We start from the raw sequence: 10,949 nt of genomic DNA, 5'->3' as shown, positions 1-10,949 counted from the left end.
CCCTTTTGTGTCCTGGATGTGCCGCCACACAATAGGATGTAGTTTCCCCTACTTTTCCCTTTCCGTGTCCTCCTCCCTGTCCTTCCCTCCCTTTGTGACACTTCAGATACCGCAGTGCTCACCACCTCCCCTTTTCCCCCCTTTATACATGATCCCTGTCCACTGCTCATCAAGACAACCCCATGCACAGGTTGCCATGGAGATGACCTTGGAGGTTCATCCATCCACACACACACTTCACTCACTGGCGTACTGCACACTGCGGCAAAGCCGGGCGATCGATATTCTATTATGCGGAGGGGGAGATAGAGGAGCCACACTGCAGTGAGCTCACTGCATGGACATGTGGGAATTTAGGGGGAGGGCTGTGTGAGAGAGAGCGAGTGTCGGTGATGTAGAGTATCAACACAGTTTATACACCTTTTGTGAATAGCATTTACCATTACGCATACCTCGTCATCTCGATCAATGCTAAGCGTTTACTCACATTTCTCCCACCCTACTACAATCCCTGTTGTGGAAAGCTGCATCAGAAATGGCAACTACTGTATTCCCCGTAGTGCACTATATAGGGAATAGGATGCCATTACGGACAAACACTAAATGTGTGAGGAACAGAGGGAGGAGGAAATGTGTTTAAAACGGTAGGTGCAGGTACAGGCATAGGCTCTGTCATACCCCCATGACAGGTTTATTTGACCTACATTAATATCTATAGCAGATATTTGCCACTGAACACATCTATTTAGCCCAGATTAATCTTACTCCATGATTAAACATGTTTTGGGGAGAACGAAAGTGCTTTTTTAGTCCAGGATTAAGCTTAATCTCAGTCTGGGAAACTGGCCCATACTGTATCTGTACTCCTGTTACCAGTAGGTACCGAACACAAGGCAAGACTAACAAAGCTTCAGAAATGTAAAATGCTGATGACTTGATGATATTCTTTACTCGCAGAAAATTGTATAAATCTGTTTTACTAATGCGGAATATCAGTTGTCTGGGAAGATGGACTACTGCCTTTCTTCTGTTTTTAGGTTTTAACATCAAAGCCAACATATTTACTTGATTTGGTCGTTTGGTGCATTACCCTGGGCTCTTGCCAACTCACAGTCTTCTATCAGCTGTACATTTTGCAGTGTAACCTGATGTGATTCTGATCGTTAGATGGCATCCTAGCGCTCTGCCAAAATGTACCTCAACACTACAGATACAACACGTCAAACACTAGATACAGCAGATCTCGCTGGTCTAAAGAATCCCTTGTAAATCACTTATTCTCTTACAGATATTTCATCGTGTATACACAACCCCAACTGTTGTCCAGGTGAAGACAAAATATATCAATTACTGATCAGTTTTATCCTACAACATTTCACCAATTCAGGCCTACATTTAGCATTTAAGCCATATAGTATCAGACTGACATGAGAAAAGAGGGGGAAAGGAAGCTGAGTGTCAGTGTGGCGAGTGTGTGGCGAGTCGAAGGCAGGGAGAGAGAAAGACACACAGACAGTGCTAGGTTGTAATAAATGTTCGAGATGTTTTATTGGTGTTGGTTTCGTTTTCTTTCACATACACGTTCTACTACTGTTTTTTTGTTGTCTTCTGTAGTCTCAACCCCCTACAGCCCTCTGAGTAAGACCCAGCCTGAAGTGGCTGTTCCTCTGCTGGTCTCCAATGCAGACATTCACACAGAACTCAATACCTGGACTGTGTTACCTAGACTGGACCGGACTCCAGGAACATGGACTCATCATCTCACACCAAATAATCACACCACACTGCACCGGCACGTCAGAAGTGGTAGTAGGAATATGGACGCCATAGTTTCTGTCTCACATGTTTTAATAATAAAACACAACCTTGTCGTTGTTTTTTTGGGGGGTTAAATTTTTGCATCGGCTTTCTGAAAACCTGGCGAAAAAAAGATTGGAAACCACACAACAAAAAGGAAACAGAGTGATCTTTCCTCTTTTTCCATAACACGCTCAACAATGTCGCCGATGTTCTTTTTCATTGAATGTATATCTTGAGATGTTTTATTTTCAACATGTCATTTTTATTTCTTTAAATCGGTATAGAATTATATAGTTTTCCTAGAACACACAGAAAGATTTGAGTTGTATTTTCCAACTGGGGGTGTACTGTAGTATTTAACAAGGACAATGGTTCACACAGTGCACACAAACATAGACAAACAGGGAGTAGAGGGGAGAGGAGGGTGTGAGAGACAGAAGGGGGACTGGGGACGCCATGGCGGGGTGTGCTTTGTTATGCCTAAATGAGGGAAAGCAGCTCTCACACACCCCCCTCCCTTTATATAAATAAAAAAAACAAGTAAAACCATTGAACCCCCACCCCATATTATAAAAAAAACAACAACACTGTCGAAGAAAAAGGAAAACGGTCGGAGTGAGAAAGACATCCGCTCTTCCTCCTGGAGAAAGGAGAGGGCGAGAGGGGACGGCTCGATTGGTGTCAGCTGTGGGATCTCGCTCGTGATCTGTATGTCTGTGTGTGATCGGAGGACAAGCAAAGGGTCGCAGGAGGAGGAAGAGGGGGAGGAACAGAGGTGTGGAGATAGAGGGGGGGGGAGAAAGGGAAGGGAGGAAGGAGTGGTATGGCCCTTTTCTTGCCGAGCGTCGACACTCCCTTTAGATCATAGCTCATTCAAATCTACATACACAATATGCAGCTGCCGTTTGGTAGATATATTGGTTTATGTACACAGCAGTGAGAGAACACATGCAAAGAGTATCATAGGAGATGGAGAGGAGGGGGTGGGGGGGTTGATGTAGAAAGTCGTAAAGGTGCTTTGCTGTTTTTAATCTTTGGGGCAGTTGTGATGAAAATTGCTTTGAAGCGGTTGTTGTCTTTTACGGGGTGGGGCATCTGAAGATGTGTCTTGCCAGGGATGGAATGAAGGGGGGAGAAACAAATGGAAAATGTAGGGGTATGAGTAAAGACGGTTTCCATCGCTCAATAGTATGTCTCCCTTTCCACCCAACCTGTAGGAGGAGAGGGGAGGGGAAGAGAAAGAGAGGCGTTAGAGAGTTTTCTTGTTTTTGTGTCAGTTAAAGATTTGCGTGAAGTTTCAAATGCAAATCTCATGTTAGGATTTGGGCCTAAATGTTATACGTAGAGAAAGAGACAGCCATTTACCTCCTGGGTTCCTACGGATGAGCAGTTTTCGGATCTCATCATACACAAAAATGAGGACACTGTAGGGGACCGCACAGAACCACCAGCTGGGCCTGGAGGAAGGAAGGAAGGAGAGAGAGAAAGAGAGAGAGAGCAGAGGTTAATAAACACACAGCATGGCCGATAGAAGATCAATAAGAGGACCCCACAAGTTGTCAGTGTAGGTGTGTGTACGGTATGTGTGTATGTGTATGTCTATCTGTTTGGTTTGTGTAGGTGTATGTCTATCTGTTTGTGTAGGTGTATGTCTATCTGTTTGGTTTGTGTAGGTGTATGTCTATCTGTTTGTGTAGGTGTATGTCTATGTCTATCTGTTTGGTTTGTGTAGGTGTATGTCTATCTGTTTGTGTAGGTGTATGTCTATCTGTTTGTGTAGGTGTATGTCTATGTCTATCTGTTTGTGTAGGTGTATGTCTATCTGTTTGTGTAGGTGTATGTCTATGTCTATCTGTTTGTGTAGGTGTATGTCTATCTGTTTGTGTAGGTGTATGTCTATCTGTTTGTGTAGGTGTATGTCTATCTGTTTGTGTAGGTGTATGTCTATCTGTTTGTGTAGGTGTATGTCTATGTCTATCTTTTTGTGTAGGTGTATGTCTATGTCTATCTGTTTGTGTAGATGTATGTCTATCTGTTTGTGTAGGTGTATGTCTATGTCTATCTGTTTGTGTAGGTGTATGTCTATCTGTTTGTGTAGGTGTATGTCTATGTCTATCTGTTTGTGTAGGTGTATGTCTAGATGCATGTCTATGTCTATCTGTTTGTGTAGATGTATGTCTATCTGTTTGTGTAGATGTATGTCTATCTGTTTGTGTAGGTGTATGTCTATGTCTATCTGTTTGTGTAGATGTATGTCTATCTGTTTGTGTAGGTGTATGTCTATGTCTATCTTTTTGTGTAGGTGTATGTCTATGTCTATCTGTTTGTGTAGGTGTATGTCTATCTGTTTGTGTAGGTGTATGTCTATGTCTATCTTTTTGTGTAGGTGTATGTCTATGTCTATCTGTTTGTGTAGGTGTATGTCTATCTGTTTGTGTAGGTGTATGTCTATGTCTATCTTTTTGTGTAGGTGTATGTCTATGTCTATCTGTTTGTGTAGGTGTATGTCTATCTGTTTGTGTAGGTGTATGTCTATGTCTATCTTTTTGTGTAGGTGTATGTCTATGTCTATCTGTTTGTGTAGGTGTATGTCTATCTGTTTGTGTAGGTGTATGTCTATGTCTATCTGTTTGTGTAGGTGTATGTCTATCTGTTTGTGTAGGTGTATGTCTATCTGTTTGTGTAGGTGTATGTCTATCTGTTTGTGTAGGTGTATGTCTATGTCTATCTGTTTGTGTAGGTGTATGTCTATCTGTTTGTGTAGGTGTATGTCTATGTCTATCTATTTGTGTAGGTGTATGTCTATCTGTTTGTGTATGTGTATGTCTATGTCGATCTGTTTGTGTAGGTGTATGTCTATCTGTTTGTGTAGGTGTATGTCTATCTGTTTGTGTAGATGTATGTCTATCTGTTTGTGTAGATGTATGTCTATGTCTATCTGTTTGTGTAGGTGTATGTCTATCTGTTTGTGTAGGTGTATGTCTATCTGTTTGTGTATGTGTATGTCTATGTCGATCTGTTTGTGTAGGTGTATGTCTTTCTGTTTGTGTAGGTGTATGTCTATGTCTATCTGTTTGTGTAGGTGTATGTCTATCTGTTTGTGTAGGTGTATGTCTATCTGTTTGTGTAGATGTATGTCTATCTGTTTGTGTAGGTGTATGTCTATGTCTATCTGTTTGTGTAGGTGTATGTCTATCTGTTTGTGTAGGTGTATGTCTATGTCTATCTGTTTGTGTAGGTGTATGTCTATGTCTATCTGTTTGTGTAGATGTATGTCTATCTGTTTGTGTAGGTGTATGTCTATCTGTTTGTGTAGGTGTATGTCTATGTCTATCTGTTTGTGTAGGTGTATGTCTATCTGTTTGTGTAGGTGTATGTCTATGTCTATCTGTTTGTGTAGGTGTATGTCTATCTGTTTGTGTAGATGCATGTCTATGTCTATCTGTTTGTGTAGATGTATGTCTATGTCTATCTGTTTGTGTAGATGCATGTCTATGTCTATCTGTTTGTGTAGGTGTATGTCTATGTCTATCTGTTTGTGTAGGTGTATGTCTATGTCTATCTGTTTGTGTAGATGTATGTCTATCTGTTTGTGTAGGTGTATGTCTATCTGTTTGTGTAGGTGTATGTCTATGTCTATCTGTTTGTGTAGGTGTATGTCTATCTGTTTGTGTAGGTGTATGTCTATGTCTATCTGTTTGTGTAGATGTATGTCTATCTGTTTGTGTAGGTGTATGTCTATCTGTTTGTGTAGGTGTATGTCTATGTCTATCTGTTTGTGTAGGTCTATGTCTATCTGTTTGTGTAGGTGTATGTCTATGTCTATCTGTTTGTGTAGGTGTATGTCTATCTGTTTGTGTAGGTGTATGTCTATGTCTATCTGTTTGTGTAGATGTATGTCTATCTGTTTGTGTAGGTGTATGTCTATCTGTTTGTGTAGGTGTATGTCTATGTCTATCTGTTTGTGTAGGTCTATGTCTATCTGTTTGTGTAGGTGTATGTCTATGTCTATCTGTTTGTGTAGGTGTATGTCTATCTGTTTGTGTAGGTGTATGTCTATCTGTTTGTGTAGGTGTATGTCTATCTGTTTGTGTAGGTGTATGTCTATGTCTATCTTTTTGTGTAGGTGTATGTCTATGTCTATCTGTTTGTGTAGGTGTATGTCTATCTGTTTGTGTAGGTGTATGTATACAGTATGTCTATGTGTATTTCTGTATATTTCTAGGGTTTACTCCACTCACTTTAGGGGGAACATCCTGAGTGCCACATCCATGCCTGGGGTGTAGGATAGGAAGGCAGCCAGAGCTGTCTCCTCAAACAGGCCAAAGATCAGGATCTTGTTCCTAAGAGGAGAGTAGTGCAGAGGAGAGACATGAGAATGAGAATAAATATAACAGGGTGAGAGAGACTAATATACATAGAGACCAAGCATACTGTATATTAACAAACAGACGGACAGACAGACAGACAGGAAAATAAATACAGAAACAGACAGACAGGCAGACAGACAGGAAAAGAGACACAGAAACAAGACAGGCTGACAGACAGAGACAGACAGGAAAAGAGAGACAGAAACAAGACAGGCAGACAGGAAAAGAAATACAGAAACAGACAGGCAGACAGACAGACTTACTTCATGCCCTGCTGGAAGACAGAGTTACGCCTGGTCTTGCAGACAATGACATCAGCCCACTGTACCACCACGATACTGACGAAGAAGGCTGTGTGACACGTGAACTCCACGATCTTCCTCTGTTCATATGTCTACACACAGCGAGGAGAAGGAGTGAGACACAGTATTTGAATCATAGAATGAAATAGAACGATAGAATGGACATTGGCATCCCGGCAGTGTACCTAAAAGGGCAGCCATCTTGGTCAGGGAATATTTATTTATAGAATCTGATCAAATATGGTGAAATAGTGTCAACAATGAATTTGCAGATATACTTGTAATATACTGTATTGCTATATTTTGAATACTTATTTTGGCTGGGAATTGTAGCGTGTACCTACCCATTGCTGGCCATAACTGTCTTCCAGGTCGTTGCAAGCGCGGTCGTCCCAGTTGAGCCTGATACCCACAAGAATTGAGGGTAGGAAGCCATTCTCAGCCAAGATCACAAAGTAGGAGAAGAAACCTCCCAGAGCCTGGATCATACCTTCACACACAGACACAGACACAAAGCGTTAACACATGTTCACTCTGGAAATGATGTTACCGGATCCCACAAGAAGAAGCCATTGACTTTGTCATATAGACCCGTGAACTATGATCCACTAGCCATAGATTTAGGATCTATAAGCATCGATGCACTCATCAGTCTGTCAGATTCTACCACAGGGTGGTCGAAGACTAATCAACCATACTGTCCACAGTGTAATGCTCAAGGACTTCATGGGGAAGTATTGACCATCGATCTGGCTGTGGGCTATAATAACATGTCCAGCTACATATGCACTGTCTTTATGGCCCCGACCAGGTAGAGGAGCTAATGGGGACCCACCGATTTGTCCGTAGGCGATGCTGATGAGCCTCTCGTTCACCAGCTTGTCCCTGGTGGGGTTCCTGGGCTGACGCTTCATGATGTCACTCTCGGCTGCCTCATAGGCCAGGGAGATGGCGGGCACCTGGGGGAGGGGGGGGTCACAGGTCACAGATGTGAGTTTGTATGAGACACTAATAGTTTGATTGATTGCTTCATTGTGAGATAGGGCATATCAAGTTTACGTGTGACATTTTCGTCAACGATGCACAATTTCGTATTTCCGGAGCTCTCTGCCGTATGTCTGTGTGCCGTGTGTGTGTGTGTGTGTGTGTGTGTGTGTGTGTGTGTGTGTGTGTGTGTGTGTGTGTGTGTGTGTGTGTGTGTGTGTGTGTGTGTGTGTGTGTGTGTGTGTGTGTGTGTGTGTGTGTGTGTGTGTGGGTGCCACGTGTGTGTGTTATGTGTGTGTGTGCCTTACCATGTCAGTTCCCAGGTCAATACAGAGGATGGTGATGGTTCCCAGCGGTAGGGGGATGTTGACGATGATGAAGAGGAGGAAGGGTGTGATCTCAGGGATGTTACTTGTCAGGGTGTAGGCAATGGACTTCTTCAGGTTATCAAAGATCAGACGACCTGCAGGGAGACAGGAGGACACACACAGAGGTCACACACTGAACTCTGACCTCTAACCTCTGTAGAATTGAGCAAAGGTCACTCAAGGTTGGATCAGGGTCTGCCCTTATTCATAAAGTGTCTCAGAGTAGGAGGGCTGATCGAGGATCAGGCCCCTCTTGTCCATGTGATCTTATTCACTCTGATCTAAAAAGTCTAAACTGATTCGCGATCAGCACCTACTCTGAGATGCTTTAAAAATACAGGCTCAAAATACAGACCCATCCCTCCTCTCTTCTCCTTTTCTGGCCTCTTTTACCTTTCGTCCACTTCTCCCTCTCACATGCCCTTCTACTCTTTCCATCATTTCTCCTCTCTCTCCCCATTTCTCACCCTCTTCCACTCCGGTGACGATGGAGGCAAAGTTGTCGTCCAGCAGGATCATGTCAGCGGCCTGCTTGGATACGTCAGAGCCAGAGATTCCCATGGCAACGCCGATGTCAGCCTTCTTCAGGGCAGGAGAGTCGTTTACACCGTCACCTGTCACAGCCACGATGGCACCCTGGGAGGGACAGAAGAGTTAGCTTGTGTCCCAAATAGCATCCTATTCCCTTTATAGTGCACTTTAGTAGTGCTTTTGACCATAGCCCATAGAAAGTCAATATTGTACCAAAACTAGGGGGAAGTGATGGGGTCAATTCCCTGTTCAATTCAATCAATTCATTTTCAAATGCATGAATAAAATGTCAACAATCTCCCCAAACTGAAAATGGAATGAAGCCCAACCTTGTTTCCAGACTATATTAGTGTAGTTGTGGAAAGCAAGTTCACTTTTGTTGATCGGGTGATGGATTCAGGTGGTGTGTGTCTTTCTGTTTGAATGTGTGTGTGTGTGTGTGTGTGTGTGTGTGTGTGTGTGTGTGTGTGTGTGTGTGTGTGTGTGTGTGTGTGTGTGTGTGTGTGTGTGTGTGTGTGTGTGTGTGTGTGTGTGTGTGTGTGTGTGTGTCTCACCAGTCGCTGGCAGCCCTCTACGATGATGAGTTTCTGCTGGGGGGAGGTCCTGGCAAACACAATCTCAGTGTGGTTTCTGAGGATGTCATCCATCTGATCCTGAGACAATTCCTTCAGGTCTGTACCATGGATCACACAAGCCTTGGCATCCCTGGAGACACACACACATTATAATAACTAGCTTGGATCCACAGAGACAGGGCGAAAGTGACATGAGAGTGAAAATGAATGAGAGCAATGAATTAGCAGAACAGGATCCCGTGTGGTCTCACCGTCATTGTGAAAGGATGTACTGTGCTTGTGTGTGTGTGTGTGTGTGTGTGTCTCGTGTTTCTCACCTTGGGTTGACCTGGCTGACAGGGATATTGAGGCGAGAGGCGATGTCCTCCACTGTCTCGTTGCCCTCGGAGATGATGCCCACGCCCTTAGCGATGGCCTTGGCAGTGATTGGATGATCACCTGTCACCATGATGACTTTGATGCCAGCCGAACGGCATTTGCCCACAGCGTCGGGCACAGCGGCACGGGGAGGGTCAATCATGGACATGAGGCCCACGAAGCACAGACCCTCTGTGGTGAAGTTGACGTCGTCACAGTCGAAGGCAAAGCCCTTGGGGTACTGGTCCTCTGGCATTAGCAGGTGGCAGAAACCTGGGGAGTGACAGGAGGTGCTAGCTTCATTTACCTGTTCTACTCATTCTCGACTAAATCAGTCAATCCTTCAGCTCTCACTTCTATTCATCATTGGATACGGTACATTTGACCCATTCTCCAAGAACCAAAATCTTGACCTTCCCTCCTGGCGTCTTTCTCTCTCTCCCACTCCCCTCCTTCTAACAACCCTCCCCACTCCTCTTATGCATTTTGGAAGGCCCATTTCTTTCTCTTCCTTCTTCTCATCCTTCCCTCCACATCAACTCTATCTCTCTCACCCACCCCCCTCTTTCTCACTCTCCCTGTCTCACCGAGTACTCTCTCTCCCAGTCCTCCAAGCTCCATGTAGGCGTTCTGGAAGGATTCCTTCATCTCCTCGTCCATGGGCTGCTCCTTGCCCTGGATGATGATGGTGGTGCAGCGGTCCAGGATCCTCTCTGGGGCTCCCTTCATCACCAGCAGGTAGCGGTTGTCATTGGGATCCTCTGTCTCGTGAACTGAGAGCTGTGGGTTTGGTTGAGGATGGAAGGGGGAGAGAGAGAAATAGGTGGCAAGAAGAGGGAGAGGTGAGATCGGACATGGTCACGGTGTTAGAAACCAATCCGTTTGAGTGTTGTGTTGTGTTTGTGCGTGTGTGTGTGTATATGTACACGTGTGTGTTACGTACCTGGTACTTGTTGGTGGAGTTGAATGGGATCTCGGCCACCTTCTTGTTCTTCTCCCTTATTTGTTTGACAGAGCCACAGGACAGCTCGATACACTTGAGCAGGGCAGACTCGGAGGCATCACCAGCGGTGTCCCTCTTCAGGATGGGCAGTTGGTCCTGGCCGGCTTTGAACACGGCGCGGTTGCAGAGAGCTGCGACACGAGCAAGGGCAGCCCATGAGGCTGAGGTCTTGTCGAAGGAGGCACCTGGAGAGAGAGGTGGCCGATTAGAGATGATAAAACAATATCAATTCCTGACCTGTAATTAAACTGTACTTGTCTGTGTAACTTCCATGTGAATACATAGGTTATAGAACTACTGTACTTAAAATCAAGAGGGATTCCTACACTTAAAATGGTCTCTAAACGTGACTGTAACCCAAACTTTAACCCTAACACCAACATCTAACCCAAACTCCAGCTCTAACACTAACTCCAACAGAAACGCAAACTCTAACGCTAACTCTAACATTAACTCTAACATTAACTCTAACTCTAACATTAACTCTAACACTAACTCTAACATTAACGCTAACTCTAACGCTAACTCTAACGCTAACTCTAACGCTAACTCTAACATTAACTCTAACACTAACTCTAACATTAACTCTAACACTAACTCTAACATTAACGCAAACTCTACCGCTAACTCTAACACTAACTCTAACACTAACTCTAACT

At 44.0% G+C, this 10,949-nt stretch overlaps 1 protein-coding gene across 2 annotated transcripts in view; it reads right to left on the bottom strand.

Moving 5' to 3' along the window:
• Positions 1–1,519: 1,519 nt before the first annotated feature.
• Positions 1,520–10,949, bottom strand: part of LOC139573910 (sodium/potassium-transporting ATPase subunit alpha-3-like) — a 29,808-nt gene continuing 20,378 nt past the window's right edge. For both annotated transcript variants that reach the window (XM_071397880.1, XM_071397879.1), the window contains exons 11-22: positions 10,231–10,475; positions 9,875–10,067; positions 9,248–9,560; positions 8,910–9,060; positions 8,292–8,460; positions 7,765–7,919; positions 7,308–7,431; positions 6,817–6,962; positions 6,434–6,564; positions 6,042–6,143; positions 3,166–3,257; positions 1,520–3,011 (exon numbers count right to left, since the gene is read on the bottom strand). In XM_071397880.1, the coding sequence (XP_071253981.1) occupies positions 2,983–3,011; positions 3,166–3,257; positions 6,042–6,143; positions 6,434–6,564; positions 6,817–6,962; positions 7,308–7,431; positions 7,765–7,919; positions 8,292–8,460; positions 8,910–9,060; positions 9,248–9,560; positions 9,875–10,067; positions 10,231–10,475 (1,850 nt within the window). In that variant the 3' untranslated portion in view covers positions 1,520–2,982. The remainder of the gene's footprint in view (positions 3,012–3,165; positions 3,258–6,041; positions 6,144–6,433; positions 6,565–6,816; positions 6,963–7,307; positions 7,432–7,764; positions 7,920–8,291; positions 8,461–8,909; positions 9,061–9,247; positions 9,561–9,874; positions 10,068–10,230; positions 10,476–10,949) is intronic.

This window comes from Salvelinus alpinus, chromosome 4 (assembly GCF_045679555.1).
Source record: "Salvelinus alpinus chromosome 4, SLU_Salpinus.1, whole genome shotgun sequence".
NCBI classification, from domain to species: domain Eukaryota; kingdom Metazoa; phylum Chordata; class Actinopteri; order Salmoniformes; family Salmonidae; genus Salvelinus; species Salvelinus alpinus.
Note: the sequence above shows the minus strand (reverse complement) of the source record. Positions and strands in the feature narration are given on the sequence as shown.